This window comes from Bubalus bubalis, chromosome 11 (assembly GCF_019923935.1).
Source record: "Bubalus bubalis isolate 160015118507 breed Murrah chromosome 11, NDDB_SH_1, whole genome shotgun sequence".
Classification (NCBI taxonomy): domain Eukaryota; kingdom Metazoa; phylum Chordata; class Mammalia; order Artiodactyla; family Bovidae; genus Bubalus; species Bubalus bubalis.
In genome coordinates this window covers 50925428-50945440 of record NC_059167.1, presented here as the reverse complement: position 1 = coordinate 50945440, position 20013 = coordinate 50925428, and the positions used below count along the sequence as shown (strand labels likewise).

Here is a 20013-nt window from a genome sequence, read left to right as displayed (position 1 = left end):
GAAAGCTATTAGATAATTCCCACAGTTATCAGGTGGCTTCTTTGAGCCTGGTGCTGTGGGCCACACACTAGGTGGGGGAGGACGGAAAGCTGTATCAGTAAGATACAGGTTGGCGGGGGACACAGAGCGGCCACCTCCCTCCTGCACCCTGCCCCCTGGCGCAGACAGTCAGTAGTGGAGGCTGGCACAGGGGCTCTGAACACAGAAGAGTAGGGCGCGCTCCTGAGAGCGCAAGGAGAAGCTTCACAGAGGAGTGACTTTAAAAAGAAAAGAAGACAAAAGTTCAAGTATTTTATAGAAAAAAATTAAGAGAACATACTTGATATAACAATGAAATAGAGGAGAGAAAAAGAGGCATTTCAAGAGAGGTAAAATGAGAAGGAACTTGAGAAAAGAGGTGAAGAAAAGGAGCATGGTGTCAAGGAGGCTTGTCCTCACCCCAGCATCCTTAGACCAGCGGTTGCAGGGCTTCGTCTCCTGTGGCCACCTAGGCAGGTGACCTGGCACCCACCCCTCCCTGTCAGGCCAGACCACCTGCAGGCTCCTCAGAGGCTGGGGCCAGTTATGCCGTTTCTCTTTCGCCCTGCCCAGTGCTGGCCCGTGGTAGCAGTGCCATCAGTGTTTGTCTGCCAGATGACACAGACCCCTTGGTCCATGACCAAGATCCCAGAGAGTGCCGTGAGCCAGGAGGGGAAGTGACCAAAGGCAAGTCTTAGGGAACAGCTTACTACCACATCCCAGTTCCTCTTCAGTCAGTTATTTTGATTTCTTGACTCCTTCCCCCGACTCTGTGGAGAACTATGGACAGTATTTATTTAGGATTCTATTTTTAAGACATTATAGGTGATTTGTACTCCTCCATGGGAGGCCTTTAGGTATTTGTTTCCACTCTCCCAGGTGGCTCAATGGTAAAGAATGCAGGAGATGGAAGAGACCTGGGTTCCATCCCTGGGTCAGGTAGATCCTCTGAAGAAGGGAATGGCAACCTACTCCAGTATTCTTGCCTGGGAAATCCCACTGACAGAGGATCCCGGCTGGCTGCAGTCCAGGGAGTCGCAAAGAGACACGATTCAGCGACTGAACACACACATTAAACCAAAGGACTAATGAGAAGGAATGTAGAATCCCAAGCCAAGAGGACTGTTACCTGGAAACCTCGTGGTTTTCTTTCAGTTGAAGTGGAGTAGATCTCCAGGAGACCCAAGAGAGCACAGACACGTCCCGGGTGTCCAGTGGTAGGAGTGGGGTTTCTACCCCATTTCCTGAAGGGGAAAGCCCACGTTGGAATGTTTTGGCCTCAGGTGCCTGATTCTGCCCTTTTCTATTTTTCAGGGGAGAATTTGGTTTGCGAGAGTACTCTGAAGTTAAGACTGTGACAGTAAAGATCCCCCAGAAGAACTCTTAAGATGGCCAAGAAGGAAGGTGAAGACCAGCCTGCACGATTCCCCTCTCTGCTTTCCCTGTGGGGCCCAGCTCTCAGGAATCCCCAATACTCAGTCCTTATTTAACAATTCAAATGACAGCATGTAGACCATTCGCTGGGTGTAATGAATGCAAGCCAGTGGGCGTGGTTTCTTGGCACTCTGTGAGGGATCACCTTAATAATACCAAATATTGGAAATGGGATAAAGGCCTGGGGAGCAGCTGTGGGCACATCCAGTGTGTCTTTCTGGGGTGAGGGGCTGAGTAAGGGAGCTGTACTGTGTGATGCCTGTCACAGAGGACCTCACTCATGAGCAAAGATAGCCTTTCCATTGTCTTCGTTTCCCTCTTCCAGGCTCTCTCTGTTCACGCTCCCCTCCTGCTCCTCCAAGGAGATCTCAGCTGAGCTCATTTGGGGCAGATGTTTGGGCCGGGAACAATTTTCCAAGGTTTTGCAGCCAAATTACCATTTCATGTTATCCATTTCTTCAAAGTAAAACATGAAATGGTTTTAGTTAGAGCCAGACCAGATTGAAAATGCCAGGAGCTGGTACACTGCAGATGTACTAAGGAGAAAGAACTTAGGAAGTTTCTGACCCAGTCTGGTTTTCTTACATCCATAAATAACTTGAGTGAAAGATCAGGAGATGGAGCTCCAGAGACCATTCTGTGTAGTTCACAGCCTCAGAACTCACTGCATGGTTTGGGGATGTGTGTGTGTGTGTGTGTGTGTATACACATGCATGTATGCATTTAATTCCTTCTTGATTATTCTGGAATAAGTCAGGGGCTGGGTTGTTTTTCATAGATTGATAAGATCTTTTCCAAAGCTTATCTTTCAAATCAACCAAAAAGTGATCTGAGTGGATTTGAGAATTTGGAAAGAAGGTAATGCTGGATGCCTTGTTCTGCAGACAATTCATATGAAGTGAATTCTCCCTGCAGTTGGAATCCACAACCTCTTCTGCCCCCCAGTCCCCTGTGCCCACCACCTGCTAGTCCTGGTGCAGCAAGTGTTACTTTTGGCTCCCATGTCCTAGATCTGCTGGCGGTAACCTTGGAAGAGCTGGCCAGGCCTGGAGGTTTCCTTCTCCATTTGTAGTGTTCCAGTGTGCCATGATTGCCACGCCCCACCAGAGCTCCACTTGTCATGCCCATGGCCCGTCCACACACCTTTCTTGCCTCTTGGCCTCCTGGCAGGGTGGGGGGCATGGCGTGAAACAGGCTGGCCCCCTCTCCCCCTCTCCTCCCAGCTGAGCACCCCACTGCTGCTTCCCAGTGAAGGCTCCATGACGTGGGCAGTGTCAGCTTCCCTTCCAGCTGCCGAATCCAATTCATCTCTAACCTAGATGAAGATCACTTATTTAAAAGTACCAAACCTAACCTAGAGTGTATGAAATATGGGCAACACATATATAGCCTTCTGTATTTAATGGTTTTCTGCTTTCTAACATTGCTGGTTGTCTATTTATAACCCTTGTGTCTACTCATGATATTTTAAAGAAATCTCTACTTGCTGTTATTGACGAAGGACAGTGGCTGGATGCCTTGAGAGATGCCACATTTCTGAGTTCTTGCGTGTGAATGTCACACTCTCCTCCTATAGCCTGTGTCCCCATGAACATATCCACTAGCCAGCTAGTTACCTTGAACTGCAATATAGAATGTGAAAATGAAGATTTATTTCTTTTAATTTACTTAAAAAGAAACCTCTGTGCTAGCAATAAAGCATTTATATTGTGTACTTCTTGGGATCTTCTGGCTATGTTTATCAGTGTCTTCATGTCATACTGAGTCCATCTAGGTCTTTGGCTCAGCAGCTGGACTTTTCAGGCACGTTGCCTACTCTGGTTACTGAGCCGTCTGGGAGGGTATTCTTGTCATAAGGTAAATGAAGCCCTTATTTCCGACTCTATTTAAATAAAGCCAGGTATACATACAGTTCTGTGTGGCAAACCAGTCCAACCCTGCATGAAACATAGGAAATGACAGTTTTCATTCAGAGTAGCCTCCGGGACAGTTAATGTGTAGAGGAATCTTCAGGCCTTGTTCTCACAAACATGGACCACGGAACGAGAGCTCACATTTCCTAATGGCATTTATCAGTAGCTTTATTTTTATTTACTGAACTAAAACAAAGTCAGAAACTGACAACCTGATGCAATATTTTTGCAGCTGTAGAAAGGAAGCTGTAAATGGTGACTAGGACCAGCCAGAGCTTGTTTGCTTCCATGTGTTCTCAGGGTGGTGCTTCAGGAAAGTGGTTTTCACCCTTCAGACCAGCACATCCCCTCCTCCAGCCCCACTTCCCCAACCCAAGTCCTGGACAAGTGCAACAAAAACCAAAACCGATGACTTCGACACAAAGGAAGTGGGTCCTGGGGAGAGACGTGTTGCTTGGACTGGGATTACTTGCTCGGACTGCTGGTGTCTTGTTCCTCAGAGGAACAAATTGAGCATGGGAGAATGCCATCCCCGGGCGTGGGGTGAACTCTCAAATGTAGGCTGTAGGCTCTCTGTGAGTCTGCCTCGTGTTCAATACTTGGAGATGTCGAGAAGAAAATGAGAACAAGATGGACACAGAATAGTTGTGTAAAAGTGCTTTGTTAAATGCCAAGTAGAGGTTACAGATAACAGGAATCCAGAATAAGGTAAGACATAATTTGATAGTTCTTCAAAGCATAAAGTCCTTCAAACCTCATCTGTTTGTGATCCTGACATAAAGGAAACAAAGACAGATGGCATTACAGGCGTCATTACTAAAACCAACACAGAGACACCCATTGGTCCTTTGTCATCGCACTACATAATTACAGTCTTCTTGTTCACCCCAGAGATTTCCATTGTACCTTTTCCTCCAAATCATCCTCAGTGCATTTGTAGGGATAATATTCTTTTTCATGACATTTTAGATAATAAAGGACAAAATATAATGTAGGAAGTAAAAAACAGAAACAGTGGATCTACTGGAATGTGTAGTTAATATAGGAAGGCATTCAAGAGGTCAGAGACAAGTTGTTGGAAGAGATGGATTTTAAACAAGGCTTGAGGTAGGAAAGTAATTTCAGTAAACCTTCAGAGTCAGCAGAGGTGAGGGAGGCCAAGGCATGCTCTTGTGGTACGGGATGGACTGGCAAGAGCAGTTACCACATGCTGGAACTCGGTCAGATTGCGAGGGGTGGGCGGGTTAGCCAGTGAGTTTCATGGCACTGCCCCTGCCCCAGGCTCCCGCCAACCTCAGAGCTCACAAGTAGCACATGCCACGTTCTGTTAGAAGATTCTAGAGCTGGACTAGCTGGCAGAGGTCAGGGAGGAAACTGTTGGTGGAATAGGTGTGAGTAGAATTTGGAAAGATATGAAAAGGAAGGATAGCAACACTGCTGGGGAAAGAAATCCGGAATTTGTTAATATTGAATGGGTTGCATTCTTGGTTGGGGGGGCACAAATAGAAATGCTCACTGCCATTTATATGTGTGTATAGTATTCATTTGCTTTTTTTGTTGTTGTTGTTAAAGTATATAAATGTATAATTTTATTTTATTTTTAAACTTTACAAAATTGTATTAATTTTGCCAAATATCAAAATGAATCCGCCACAGGTATACATGTGTTCCCCATCCTGAACCCTCCTCCCTCCTCCCTCCCCATACCATCCCTCTGGGTCGTCCCAGTGCACCAGCCCCAAGCATTTGCTTTTCTAGGTTTTTTTTTTTAATTTTTGGTGGACTAATGTCCCAGAAATATTTAATCAGCCACAAGGATGCTTAAAGTGTAGCAGGAAAAATGAAAACAACAAAATCACATGAGTTAAAAGCAGAAGTAAAGAAAAAGGTGAGAAACTAATGCAGCCAGAATGAGACCAGAAAAATCATATTATGCAAAGTCCTATCCTAGGCCTCATCTTGAGCACGTGTGATAATCTAATGAGAGAAGAGCCGACACAGCAGGCCAGTGATCCTAAGAAATTAACCTCCCTTCGTCCCTCCCATTCTCTCCCCTTCCCTCCCTCTGCAGGTATTTACTATGCCAGGTCCTGGGATACCGGGTGAGCCAGGCCTGGTAACTGCCCTCGTGAAGCTCGTGGTCTAATATGGCAACTCAGCCAAAAGCCGATAGTTTTCTCTGCTGTCTCACTGTAACTCCTTGCCAGGCACGTACCTTCAATTTATGGAAGGATAACACAGACCTTTTCCAGGTCCTTTAGGTAACCCAGAGTGACAACTTTGCACAGAGAAATAGCCCATTAGCAACACGGCTGAGTGAAAAGCACATGGCATCAGAGGGTCAGAGAAGTGACCAAAAGTCCTCAGCTGGAGTCCCAGCCTGGCCTGTCTGCATTCGTGTGTCTTGGGGTAAGTCATATAACTTCTGCGGGCCTCCACTTCCTCCTGTGTAGGATCCAAATGATCAATCCTGCCCTGCACACCACACAATACTGTGTGAGAATTAAATATCACGGATGATGGATCTCTTCCATTGGTCTGAGACACTAGGCTGCACACACACAACTCTAAAACTCAAAAAAAAAAAAAAGACTTTATTGCTTTGCAGATCAATCCAGGACATCAAAAGCCATCATTTCTCATGCAGCATTGAGCCATCGTATAGAGCCTGGGTATTTAGGACAGGTTTCCTGTGGATTCTGGGAGGCCTCCTTTCCCAGAGGTGGACCTCATCTGAATTCCTAAAGCCAGCTGGGAGTAAAGGGGATGATTGCAGCTCCAACTGTTCCCCAGGTTTCAGTTCCATTTATTTAGTATGTTGTTCAGACATTCTATTGAGATTTTCTGTGCCACCCTGTTCACACACAACTGCTCCTTAGTGCAGACAGGCTGGAAACGAGAGCATGGGCAAGTCCACGCTGGAACAGCATGAAGTCTTCTTCCTAAGCATGTACATTGTCTAATCCTCACTTGCTTATTGGACAGATTAAAAGGAAAATCAGCCTGCCATTTAGCCTTTGATGTGAAACTCTTGGATAATGTTTCCTTTGGCCATTTATGTAGCAATGAGGAACTTGAAACCAGCATGGCCCGGGCCCCACTCCTGCTGGAGCGTGAAGGCCTCTGAATGGCTTCAGGGTCTTTTGGCCCAGCTTTTTTAGTGTGTTTCTCAAGAGCAGGTCCCCGTCCTCCTTATCAGGAAATACAATATATGTTACTGACCAAGTCTGCTTGCGCTGACTAATTTCTTTTATAACACAGTTTTGTTGCCAGCCCTCCCAAGTCAGTCCCCAGTAAGGATCCTCCTGACTGGTGTCATTAGAGCCAACAGAATGAGACTGAGTTTGGTTTAGAAGCAAAGAAAAACTACTCTTTGATCAAAAAACCAAAAGATATGAGCTCTGGATCTAGAGTCAACAGTCTCTCAGACAGGTGGGGCTGCTTTATAGGGATCCTGCCAGCTGGGAGCGGGCGGGGTTGGGGCCCAGTTCACGGCTCTGGACCACAATGCCTCGGGCAGCGTCTCTGCATGGGCTGCCGCCATCTTGAATAGCAGTGCTGTGCTTGGTGCTGAGATACTGGGGCAGCCCTTTCATACTCAGAACTCTGGTCTGAAGGTCTAGGTGCAAGGCCTCTGTCCTTGGCCCCTGTGAGCAAGTGAAACCAGACTAAGCACCAAGGAAAAGAAAAACAGTTAGACTTGGTTTTATTAACCAAACTGTTTTTCTTTCCTGGAATGGTTAATGGGCTTTGCTAGTGACAACTCCATCTTCTTTTATCCTGATCCTCATTTTCAAGGGTGCAGGTCCTAGTCTGTAAACATTTCCTGCTGATTTTGGGGCATCATCAGAACCCCGGGTGGAGGAGCAAGACTTCTCCCCATCCCCTTCAGATATGCTTGATTGTCCCAGGCCTTGGCCCTGACCATTCGCATCCCTGAGCCACCACCAGGTTTCTAACCTCTTGGAGAGTGAGGATACCAGACAATTTAAGGCAGCAGGAGATCAATGGTAGCCTTTATCTTATCACCCAGACTCCATCTTATTTATCCCAGGGACCCCAGTGAGCTTCGACGGTGGCCATTTCCCCAGCCTGTTTTTCAGAATGCACACCTGGTTTCATATTTTATATTCTGAGTAGGATAAAAAGCACACCAACCCAGGTTCCCTTGAGCACCTGAGCGGCAAAGAATAGGGAGCCCTCCTATCTCTACCCCTTCTGGAGCCAAACATGTGGATTCTAGGACCCTGGGAAGACTGCTCTCTTTCTGACTCCAGGCAGATGCATCCAGTTTATGGAAGGATAGTGTAGGACCTTTGCCCAAGTCCTCTTCGTTGATAACCTAGAGTAAAAACTCTCAGGACTCCCATGGGGTAGCCAATGGATAGCAGTAAACGTGAACCCAAGCGGTTGGTTAGTTTGCCAGAGTTTGGCAAACTCAAGGGAAGAGTCTGTTTGTTAAACAGCTGGGATCCTAGTCTCCATTTCCCAAGTGAGGTTCATTCATAAACAACACAGTGTTCGTGTAAAATTGAATAAATTCCAGATGCCACTTGTTAATACAATTAGCTCATGTTCCCTAGTGGCCCTGAGGGAGGTGTAATGCCCAAAACACTCTCAGAGCCTGCAGTCATGTCCTCTTCCATCCTGTAATTGTGTGTGCTAAATGAAATGCCAAGGGCAGGGGGTGGAGGAGGGGACAGGAGCTTGTCAGGCAAAGACTGGGGACCAGGGGTGTGTTTGTGTGTGTGTGTGTGTGTATAGAAAATTGCCCATCCACCATGTGTTCCGTCTTTTAAATTCAGATCTGACATGCTAATTTTGGAAAGGGAAGCCTGTTAGTAATATAAAGAACTTCTCTACTGGGCAAAGGCAGAGAATCCTAAAGTGTTTCATGTATGACCAGCTATGGGCCCTTGGAAAATCAGTTAGCCACCCTAACCCTTAAGTTTCCTCAGGTGGAAAACAGGGTGATATAACCATCTACCTCTCATCGTTGTCAGAAGTGTGGAACCAGCAAGTGCATGTACATGATCGTTTGCATTGTAAGAGCTCGGAAACAAGGTAGCAACTGATGGAAATGAACAAATATGTAAGTATTCACGCAAGCCACAGTCCCAGAGAAGCTGCTGATCTCACATTACCTTCCTTGGTCTAGCACATCGAGGCCCTGGTCTCCGATGCAGAGGACAGGCGGAGGACACCTGTGTGAGGGAGGCCTTCAAGGGTGGTGTGGGCACCAGGAATCTTGGTGCATGCGAGGCGGTCAGAGGATAATACTCATGTAAAACCACACCTGTGCCCAGTCAGTTTTGCTGAATCACCAAGATCCAGGAATTTCTTACCCAGAAGATGTCCTGGTGCCCGTTTGTTTAAAAGCACAGGTAGCAAGAAGGGGCACATGGGTTAGGGAAGCCAATGTTAATTTAGAAGAAGGGTTTTTTGTTTGTTTGTTTTTAATAATTGGCTACACCGGGTCTTAGTTGCTGCACATGGGATCTTCAGCCTTCATTGCAGCATACAGGAGCAGCATGTGGGAGCTGGTTCCCTGACCGCGGATTGAACCCAGGCCCCCTGCATTGGGAATGTGGAGTCGAAGCCCCTGAATCACCAGAGAAGTCAGTAGAAGAGAGTTTTGCCACTTTGTGCTGAATAAATGTGAGTTGTGTTGATGTTATTTTTCTATTTTATGTATAAGAAGATAATAGAATATTATTGTTATTATTGTTGTTATCATTGTTCTCTAATTCAAGGAAATTGGCAGCTTTTTTTTTTTTTTCTTCTTTTTTTGCCTGGAAGGGGAATCACTGGTCTAGTTTGAATATTTAAATGGGAGCCCAGCAGGGATTCTCAGGAAGGGGAAGGGTGTCACCTGTGGAGGAATAGCATTCTCAAAGATCTCTCACAAAGCTACGGAGTATGAACTCTCCACCAGCTCTTGGCCCTTTCCACAGAGCTCAGGCCCAGATGCTGGAAAACAGGAGCCCTCTGCCAAGGGTTTAGCTACATCAAATCAGCTCAACCCGAAGGACTGCAGAGGGCAAACCTGAAAAACGCCCAGAACACATTCTTCTGCTGCCTGTTTGTTCTGTTTCATTCCCACAAGAAACGGTTGTTCTTATGAACTGGATACAAGTCTCACCCACAAGAAGAATCGATAACCTTAAAAAACCTGGGGAAAATAAAACCACCCTGGCTTGGGGCATCATGACCCAGGATTCTGATTTGGCTTTTTTTTTCCTTTTCCTTCTCAAAGATAACAAATAAATTAATGCGGAAAGCCACATCCATATTGGAAAGGCTTGTCTCTTTTTCCACATACCCTCAGCGATATCAAGGGCTTTGTGATAAATAAGTTTGTCAGGAGTTCTTTTCAGGAAACTCAACCACAATTTTAGTCTTGTCTATTCAACACATTGTTCAGAAATGTTTTGGTAACCTTTAAAGTCCTACTCGAGGAGAGAGTTTCCCATACCCTTCAATTAAGTTTTTTCCTATTTTGAAGGTCATTAAGACTTTGGAAGATATTCTTATACGTGACTTTGAGTCATGAGTCTGTGTCCTCAGCTGAAGAGGCAGGAAGGTCCACGCTTGTGAGGAAAACGTTCCACCAAACTGTGCTGTGCCAGGGCCTCGCTGGTCGGGAAGGGGAGCCTGGGGGTGCTGGACACAGCTGCCTACCAGCAAGGGCTCACTGACGAGGGGGCGCTGCATCTGCTGTGGGCGATGCCAGGGTGTGGCCAGCCCTCAAGTAATGAGGGTGGGGCCCACTCCATGGGAAGGTTATGAGAGACTCTGAAGGGGAGGGGGTTGATCCTCCCACTCCACCGAAACCTGGTTGTAACAGGGACTCAGGTATTTGTACACCTACGTTCACAGTAGTGTTATTTACAGTAGAAACAGAAGCAATCCAAGTGACCTTGAGTGGATAAACAAAATGTGCCATAAAACCCTAAATATTCATTGGAAGGACTGATGCTGAGGCTCCAATACTTTGGCCACCTGATACTAAGAGGCAACTCACTGGAAAGGGACTTGAGGCTGGAAAAGATTGAAGGCAGGAGGAGAAGGGGGTGACAGAACATGAGATGGTTGGATAGCATCACAAACTCAATGGATGTGAGTTTGAGTAAACTCTGGGAGATAATGAAGGACAGGCAAGCCTGGAATACTGCAGTCCGTAGGGTCACAAAGAGTTGAATAGGACTTAGTGACTGAACAACAGCAATACATACAATGCAATTTTACCCAGGCTTAAAAAGGAAGGATGCTCTGACATATGCTACAACACAGATGAAACTTAAAGACATTTTATTAAGTGAATCAGCCAGTCACAAAAGAAAAATATTGCATGATTCCACTTATAAGAGGTACCAGAATTGTCAAATCCACAGAGATGGAAAGTAGAAAAGTGGTTCCTGGCAATGGGGGAGGAGGAAGTGGGGAGTTACTGTTTAATCGGTGTGGAGTTTCAGCTGAAAAGGATGAAAACGTTCTGAAGATGGATGGTGGTGTTGGTTGCACAATGATGAATGTATTGCCACAAAACTGTACACTTTAAAATGGTTAAAATGGTACATTTTATGTATATTTTATCACAATTTAAAAGACCCTATTTATAAAAAGATTTGATAACTTCCTATATATGGGACTTCCCTGGTGGTCTGGTGGTTAAGAATCTGCCTGGCAATGTAGGGCACAGGGTTTGATTTCTGGTCAGGGAACTAAGGGCCCCCCAAGTGGCTCAGCAGAGAAGGCAATGGCACCCCACTCCAGTACTCTTGCCTGGAAAATCCCATGGGCAGAGGAGCCTGGTAGGCTGCAGTCCATGGGGTCGCTATGAGTTGGACACAACTAAGCGACTTCACTTTCACTTTTCACTTTCACTTTTCACTTTCATGCATTGGAGAAGGAAATGGTAACCCACTCCAGTGTTCTTGCCTGGAGGATCCCAGGGACGGGGGAGCCTGGTGGCCTGCCGTCTATGGGGTCGCATAAGGTTGGACACGACTGAAGCGACTTAGCAGCAGCAGCAGCAAGTGACTCAGTGGTAAAGAATCTGTCTGCTAGTGCGGGAGACACAGGAGATGAGGGTTTCATCCCTGGGTCAGGGAAGATCCCCTGGAGGAGGAAATGGCAACCCATGGAATTGCCTGGGAAATTCCATGGACAGAAAGAGCCTAGTGGGCTACTGTCCATGCAATCACAGGGTTGGACACAGCTCAGTGAGCACGCATGCACGCACAGGGAGCTAAGATCCCTGTGGCCACAGAGCAACTAAGCCCGTGTGTTGCAGCTACTGAGCCTGTACACTCTGGAGCCCATGTGCCACAAAGAAAGATCCCACATGCTGCAACTAAGACCCAATGCAGCCTAATAAAAAATTCATATATACTTGGGGTGGGTAGTATTGTCTCAAGACACTTGCATTTTAGCAGGAAAGAAACCTTAGATCAAGGCTCTTTATCCCAGCTGGTACAGGGGGAGCTTAAGGCATTGCCAACGACAGCATCTCTTCTTGAACATTCTTTCTCAGACACATACCTGGCTTTCTTCCCTCAGCAGAAGCAGAAATCGCTAGAGGTCAAGCGTATCTGTGCTGACATGCAACTTCCCGTGTTGGGTCTTCTCCAATTCTAATAGGCTATTTTCCATCTTTAACTTTTATTTGGTTTCAGTTTCTTTTTAATGAATCCCAAGCTATTCCTCTTTTTTGTGATTAAGACTGAATTTGCACTGAAAGGTCCCTTTTGCATGTGTAAATGCTCAGTTGCTCAGTCACATCTGACTCCTTGCAACCTCATAGACTGTAGCCTGCCAGGCTCCTCTGTCCATGAGATTTCCCAGGCAAGAAGTGGGTTGCCGTTTGCTCCTCCAGGGGATCTTCTCGACCGAGGGATCCAACATGCATCTACTGTGTCTCCTGCATTGGCAGACAGACTCTTCACCACTGTGCCACCTGGGAAGCCCCAAGGTCCCCCTTGCCACCCACTTAATCCTGAAATGGCTAAAACCATGCTGAGTTACAAAATATTCAGTTACTGAGAACTCTTGTTCCAAAAGCACAATTATATCTTCTAGAGCCTATGGTTGAACATGCAGATTTAAACAGAAAGGACAGATTTAGGCAGGGATTATATAATAGAATGTTAAGCATTAAAGAGGACCTTTGAGATTATTCAATCTAATGCCCTCATTTTACACATGTAGAAAATGAGCCAAAAAGAGAGATGACTTCCACACGGTAAACCTTTCAACCCAAGTCTTAGGACTTGAGTCTGCTGCTTTTTCTCCCCTGCCTCCTGGGATAGAATTTTAGAAAAATCATTATACTGAATCCCCCATATTACTTTACAGAAGTGAAATGCAGTCATTGATTGCAAATGTTTCCAGAAGGGTTCATGAGTGTCTTTTAATAGAGGGCATTGGCCCATTAGTACCCACTAAACACATCATCACTCCGTTTACCAGATTAGCTTGAAGAAAGCGGGGTTTGAAGGGCAAGGGATCCGAGACAAGAAAAGTCTTTCTTGTGCAGAGAAGTAGAATTGAGAGGAGAAGATGCTGGGGCCATGGCAGGGTGAGCATAAAAAACAGCAGGTTGAAGACTTGGCACTGAAAACCCAGATTTTACTTACTGTTCGGTAAGTAACGGTGTGACTTGGCCCCATTCCCACCATTCTCAGAACTCAGTTTTATCTGTAAAACAGGATCTTCCATCAGGAGGGAGGAGTCATCCTGGAGGATAGGAGTCCTTGAATCTGGTTTCAGACTCATTTTGGAGATAAAAGCACTGCCCCATTTTTTCTGGACTCAGGTAGGACCTGGAAATCTATATTTGTGGTTCATCTTATTTTAAAAGTGAGTTATTTTGTTGCTTTTGAATTATTACTGCAATGGATTCAAAAGTTAAAAAAAAAAGAAAGAAAGAAAGTATTTGTATACTGGAAAGTTCCTTTCCAATGCTCTGCCCTCATATACCATCCCTCTTGAAATAGACTTGATATCAGTTTCTTGGTATCTTTCCAAAGATGTCATTGATGGTTTTAACATGTAACCCAGGTGACTATGGTACAGCTGGTTTGAAGACAGGCATTTGGGATGTCTGCTCTAGAGCTTCCCTACTGCAGATGAGGGAAATAAAGCTTGGAGACATTAAAATATCACTCCACGTGGAGTGTTTGGCAACTGACAGCACTGCTGCGGTCTGGTGGTCTTGAATCTGTGCTTGGCGTGTCTTAAGGCCTCTGCTTGCTATTGTCATTATCTTGCTGAGGGCCACTGCCGTGTGGGACTGAAGGGCTATGGTGTCCGCCTCTGAGCATGGAACCTTGCCAGGAAGGGTCTCCCACACTTAGAGCCAAACACCAGGCTGGGCTTCAGAATTGCTGTATGAACGACTATGGGACCCCCAGGGGCTGCCTCAGAAGGAAGCCTGGCAAGGTGAAAAAATGCAGTCTCCTTCTCACGCCCCTGGGAAGATGAGCACTCCACTACGGGCACCACCTCTTCCCTCCTCTCTCTGTCTTTGGTGGCATCAAAAAGTTAAATGCAGGAAATGTTTCCCCAGATTACCTGATTTCATAACTGGAAAATCTTCCCAGAAAAGGAGCTGGAAATTCTAGAGAGTAAAGAGCCTTCACTCCTGATATTTAACTTAGTAATGGCCTTAAGGATCTTCCAGAAATGGTCCCAGCAACCCTTCGTTTCCACATACTCCTGCCCTTAGCTAATAAATAACACAGTGAAGCTTCACCAGGGGTCTGGTTTTGGACAAATTATCTTTTCAACACTTGGATCGGTTTACTTCATAGCTTGGTTGTTTCCTGTTTCTCAGCATCCAATTGGCTCGCCTTGGAGCTGGCTGTGAGTATAGGCTTTGTGTGCAAGCATACGAAGAATTCCTTTGCATTACTTAAAATCCAACGTTCCCCTCTCTAGAGCTCCCGGGGGGCAGCCCTATGCAGTGGGAGGGGCCCTGACTAGCCGTCCAGGCACCTGGGTTCTGGTCCCAGCTGTGTTCTGACTCCACACCCTCGGGGCCAGCTTCCTGCTCTGCACATGCTCGCACCTCTCGTCCATGCAGTTTCCCCATGTTGCATCGTTCCACTTTAGTCTCATCACTGCCCTGAGAAGAGGGCACATGAGTTCTATTTGATTGATGGCAATGAGATTTGAGAGGAACTGGTGAGCATCAGTGTATGGGCTAGTGTTCCAGGCGTTGTTCCATACATCAGGAGAAGTGATGGGACCCTAATCCCCAGCCTCTGCCCAGCCACACGTCTCCATCACCACATCCTCCCCCTCCTCTCCTCTTCCAACCCCAGCTCACCCTTTCGTTATTGTTCCCACTCTGCTCACTGACGTTCACTCCCCCCCCACCCAGAACTCGACCCCACATCCCTTGACTTCCTCTCTCTTTCTGTCATTTACTTACACGTTTCAGCAGAATGACTGCCCTGTGCTCCATGTCAAGTGTATACTAGGTGCTGGGAATACCTAGCCAGTGAGATGTGTTGGTTATCTGGAGCTCACAGTCTAATGTGAGAGACAGAGAAGTAATTAAATCACCATAATATCATAAATGCTGTTCTAGGAAGAAGAAAAGTTGCAATGGGAAGGCAGAGGAAGAAAGGGATACATTTTTATTTGAGCAGGAACTAGGGTGAATTTTGGGGGGATATTTTATAGAGGAGGTGACATTTGAGTTTTTAAAAATACCTCCCTACTACCAAAAGTATTTTAGAAGGATGAATACTGGGTAGAGATCAGGGAATGAGAACATGATGAATTATCATATAGCCTACTACATATCAGGCACTTCTTACTTGCCCAGTAGCACATCGCAAGGAGTTTCAGAGGCATATCCAAAGCTCAGAATCTTACTTAACTTCTTACTTACTCTGGGACATTGACTTCTAGGGGAGAAAGATTACAGATATAAGCAAACAAAAGAAAACCCAAAGTACATGTAATCAACCTCAAGGGTATTCTGAAGAACACAAATCTTCCCATGGGCAGCAACACCAGGCAAGTAGAAACCTACCTGCTAGAGACAGGACCTTTCACCTCATGGGTGCCCAGCGCTTCCACCTGCCAGGCACTGCAGTGGGCTCTGGTGTAGCACCACCAGCCAGACTTGGCTCCCGCCTTCCACAGGTTTGGTTTGATTTATGCTTTTTGGATCTGCTTGCACATTGTCACACCAAATGACATTAATGGAAATGGATGAGAACTTACTAATTGAATTAAAGAGTTTATATTCATTGTCTATTACAAGAATCCTTGCACTTAGGCAAGTGGGATTGTTAGAATAGACAAAGTCAAAAGCAATAGTAAAACTGAGTGTGGAAGCAGGTAGGCTTCAAATTCTGGCTCTGCTGTCTGTTGTGACTTGAGGCAAGATGCATATCCTCTATATCTCCTGTTCCTTTCCTATAAAACCGAGGAGAGAGAATAATAAATAGTTTGCAGTGCTGTGAGGATTTATAAAGTATGCACCCAACAAACTAGGAGAAAATATTTGCAACATATACAACAGTCAAATTATCAGTATTCAGAATATATAAAGAGCTTCTGGAAATCAATAAGAAAAAGACAGGCCAATAGACTGCTGCTAAAGTATCACCAGATACTTTCAGTCTTCACAATGGAGCACTCTTGGCCAAAGATTTTTTGGGGGAGGGGGCGACAGTCAGCTGTCTAATTAAAGTTAATACCATATGGTGTCCCTCATCAGTGTCCCTTATTAAAAAAAAAAAATATATATATATATAGTGCAGTAAGACAGCAACTATACAAAACAGCTAAAATAGATTTTTGGATCATACAGTATATATCTTGGTTCATGTTCAAAATCAGACTGATCTTTGAAATTAGTGGTTTTTAATCAAAGGTTGCTTTGTATGAGGAGTATAATGTGTGCACTGCTCTTTTAAAACAATGTGAGCACTTGGGTGTGTTTTTGTATGATTGAGCCCATTCATAAGTGTGAACACATTAGAAACAATGTAGACTCGCAAAATAGTAAGTAGATGTGATCTCAGTTGTAAATAGAAAAATCTAATACAATAAACTCAATATCACCCCTTCCAAAAAATATGTTTTCTTCAACAGAAGAATAAACATAAAGGCCAGTTCAGTTAGCATATGAAAATATCCTCATTCTTAGCAGCAGTCTCAGCAGTGCAGATTCCCAATGATGAGATGTCATTAATATTGGTTAAATATACTTTTGTGTAGCTTTCCCATAAACTATTACACTTATTGACTCCTTTCCACTGCTGGGCAGAGGGAAAATAATGTGTTTTTAAGCATAATGTTAAGTGAAGAAAATTTATTGCAGAATAATGCATAAAGCATGATATAAGGCAGATTGAAACATACACAAACATACTCTGTATGTCCATAGTGCACTTGTACTCTTGTAATGTCTAGAAAAAGACTGAAAAACATTCCCGCCAAATGTTTATCAGTGGCTACCTCAATGGAGGGGCATGCCATGGTTGGTTAGTGGGAACTGTCAAAGGGCACTTTAGCTCTATCAGGAAAGTTTCAATTTCTTATAAGAATGTGTTCATAGATTAGTTTAAATGAGTCCTTGTTGTTGTTAAGTCACTAAGTCATGTTTAACTCTTGCGACCCCATGGGCTGCAGCATGCAAGGCTCCTCTGTCTTCCACTATCTCCTGGAATTTGCTCAAAGTCATGTCCATTGAGTCAATGATGCCATCCAACCATCTCATCCTCTGTCACCTTCTCCTCCTCCTGTCCTCCCAGCCTCAGGGTCTTTTCAATGAGTCAGCTGGTCACATCAAGTTGCCAAAGTATTGGAATTTCAGCTTCAGAATCAGTCCTTCCAGTGAATATTCAGGATTGATTTCCTTTAGAATTGACTGGTTTGATCTCCTTGCAATCCAAAGGACTCTCAAGAGTCTTCTGTAGCACCACAATTCAAAAACATCAATTCTTCAGTGCTCAGCCTTTACAGTACAACTCTCACAATGGGTACATTAAATAGGTACATTAAGTGAGTAAAAATTTAGCATCTATATAAGAAGTTATCTCAGCATGAGGTATGGTTAACATTTCCAGCTCAGAACCTGTACTGTCCCGTGCATACCTTGGATCCATCATTTACTCTGAGCTTAGCCAAGTCATCTAACTTCTCCTGCCTGAGTTTCCTCATTCTTGGTGTAAGCATAATAGTAGAATTTGCCAAGGGCAGTTGTTATGCAGATAGATGAATCAATACATGTGAACAACTTAGTGCCTGGCATGTAGAAAGGCTTAATAATATAGCTTTTACTATCATTGCTCTCCTTCCTATAATGGGGCGGCAAAAATCATCCCATATGGGAGACAGGAAGGCCCACATTTAGCCCAGTGACCTTCTATAGACATGGGAACTAAGACCAGAGAGATTCAATGACTTGTCCAAGTGATACAGTAAGCTTTACACTCCCGATTCAGATTCTGGTTCCCAAGTCTTAGTGCTCTAATAATACAAAATTAAATTCTCCAAGGCATACAAACACCCGGACTCAGCTTCATTTCTGTGCCTGTAAAATGTTAATGTCTTTTTCTTTTATACACATCTTACCAGACTTCCTTAGGAAAAATGTAACTCCAGTAAAAGCCTAACTCGTGGGCTGAGTATTTTGCTTGAGGACAGAGGTGAAACACATCCTGGTTGTGGTGATTCTCCTGTTCCAAATCAATGCTCCAGGGAAATAAGTCACTAATTAGTCCTTGAATTTCAAAGCACATTCATATATTATCTCATTTGGTCTCCAAGAGTCAGTGAGGCAGGTACTGTTATTATTCACAAATTAAAGAGGGGGAAATCGAGATGCAGAGCATTTAAGTAGTGTGCTCAAGAGTTTTAAAGAAGATTTAACTTTCTACTAAATTAAATGGTATGTTTTAAATTAATTTTTTTTTAATCTAAGCAATGAAAAAGGTTTGGAATATGGGTTTTTTTTTTTGTCATTTTTGCAGAGCTGGGATAAACATGTTAAAACACAGTCCATGAGAACATATATTTGTATAGATATTCTCTAACGGAATTCAAATATCTTGCCATATTGACAGAATTTGCACACTGATGTCCATCTGAGAAAAAGTAGTTACCAATCCAGTGAAACAATATTTTCACTTAAGATTCACTAAGGGTCAAAAGTATAATTATGAAACAGTGCTCATACTTTCTAATGTTATACTTTTAGTTTTGGGTGGCAAATAAGCATGAGTAGAGCCAAGTAACCTTTTAAGAAAAGTTTCAAAAACTCATCAAAACATGCCAAGAATCATGTGAGGTCCCCCCTCTTCATGAGGTGCCAACTGTCAACAGATCCAGAGTAGCTGGAGATGACATAGAAATATTAAAGACAAATACTCTCTGTGGGAATCAGCGCTCATCACTTCCAGAAGATGCTTTTGGGAACAAAGATACTCAGTTCTTAAACACAGGGCATGTGTCTGCATAGATGTATTGGTTGATCCCACTCCATCCAGTCAGACCCACTGTCCATCTGAAACTTTATGTGAATAGAGTCAAGCACTTAACTCTCTCTAACCTGCCAATTTAATCAAGAGAGGCTTATCAGAGTGGGAGAGATGTGTCTACGGAGGCACGCACTATAGATATAAATGAGAAGAGGAAGGGGTTTGCACCAAGTTCCTTTGTCTTGAAGATAAAGGGCGTCCTTGGACTTCCCTGAAGTAAGACCTTTTCCTTTGGGGAAGGGAAACTCTGTCTCCTGAGAAGAAGCATTGTGCAGTCTGGAGGGTGTTTTAATGAACCTCTACCTTTGGGTACTGACAAGTGGTGAGTGCAAAATGCAAACAGCACGACAAGAAATGCAAATGGGACACTTGTTTGCTCAGCAGAGCCTACCCTACTAAGTGCTTAGTAGGCTGCTGCTTTGAAGGTGATGGATGGAGCATAGGTACTCCGCCTAGCCAGCTTTCAGACTCAACTGTCCCCTGGACCACTCTGGTGATGAGATTCTCACAATAGCATCTGAGAATCTTTGTTTTTATGATACAGACCTGCTATCTTTTATATGCAGCCTGGAGGGTGTTAGTGGCTCATCTTCCTTTTCCAATGTCTGTAGCAATTGAGCACACTCCTCAGTACATGGGATTTACTTTCAGCTTCTCTCCCCTAAGGGTTGGGAGCCTGGGAGGAGCTGCTGTCCCTGTTGTGATGATCCAGCCCTTTTGTCCCCAGGTTGTCCTTTCTAGTATGTGGCATGGGGCTCACAGCTCCTGGCTTGCTCTTCTTCTCACTGTCACTGTAGGAGATCACCTACTGATCAGCAGAAGTTTCTCCTATGTGTCGGGTCTTAATTTTCAGTGCTTGTTGATTACGCAAGGAGTTGTCAGTGAATATCTCTCTGCTTGCCAAAAGATTTTTTAAAAAGTCTTCACCCTAAGGAATAACTTAGACAAATTTGTAATTCAGTTCAGTTCAGTCAGTCATGTCTGACTCTTTGTGACCCCATGGTCTGTAGCACACCAGGCCTCCCTGTCCATCACCAACTCCCAAGAGTTTACTCAAACTCACGTCCATTGAGTCGGTGATGCCATCCAACCATCTCTTCCTCTGTTGTCCCCTTCACCTCCTGCCTTCAATCTTTCCCAGC

General features: G+C 44.6%; 1 protein-coding gene and 1 long non-coding RNA gene across 4 annotated transcripts in view; both read left to right on the top strand.

Annotated features, from left to right (window-relative positions):
- ALDH1A2 (aldehyde dehydrogenase 1 family member A2) overlaps positions 1-3166 on the top strand; it is a 119962-nt gene extending 116796 nt beyond the window's left edge. Inside the window, exon 13 of the mRNA XM_025295676.3 lies at positions 1333-3166. Within this exon, the coding sequence (XP_025151461.2) occupies positions 1333-1405 (73 nt within the window). The 3' untranslated portion in view covers positions 1406-3166. The remainder of the gene's footprint in view (positions 1-1332) is intronic.
- Positions 3167-5103: 1937 nt separating this feature from the next.
- The window catches only part of LOC123328061, a 115157-nt gene continuing 100247 nt past the window's right edge, over positions 5104-20013 (top strand). Inside the window, exons 1-4 of one of the 3 annotated variants that reach the window (XR_006639738.1) lie at positions 5104-5774; positions 8324-8457; positions 8849-9023; positions 13076-13182. This is a non-coding gene — a long non-coding RNA (uncharacterized LOC123328061). The remainder of the gene's footprint in view (positions 5775-8323; positions 8458-8848; positions 9024-13075; positions 13183-20013) is intronic. The other 2 variants (XR_006639739.1, XR_006542795.2) reach the window with 2 other exon arrangements.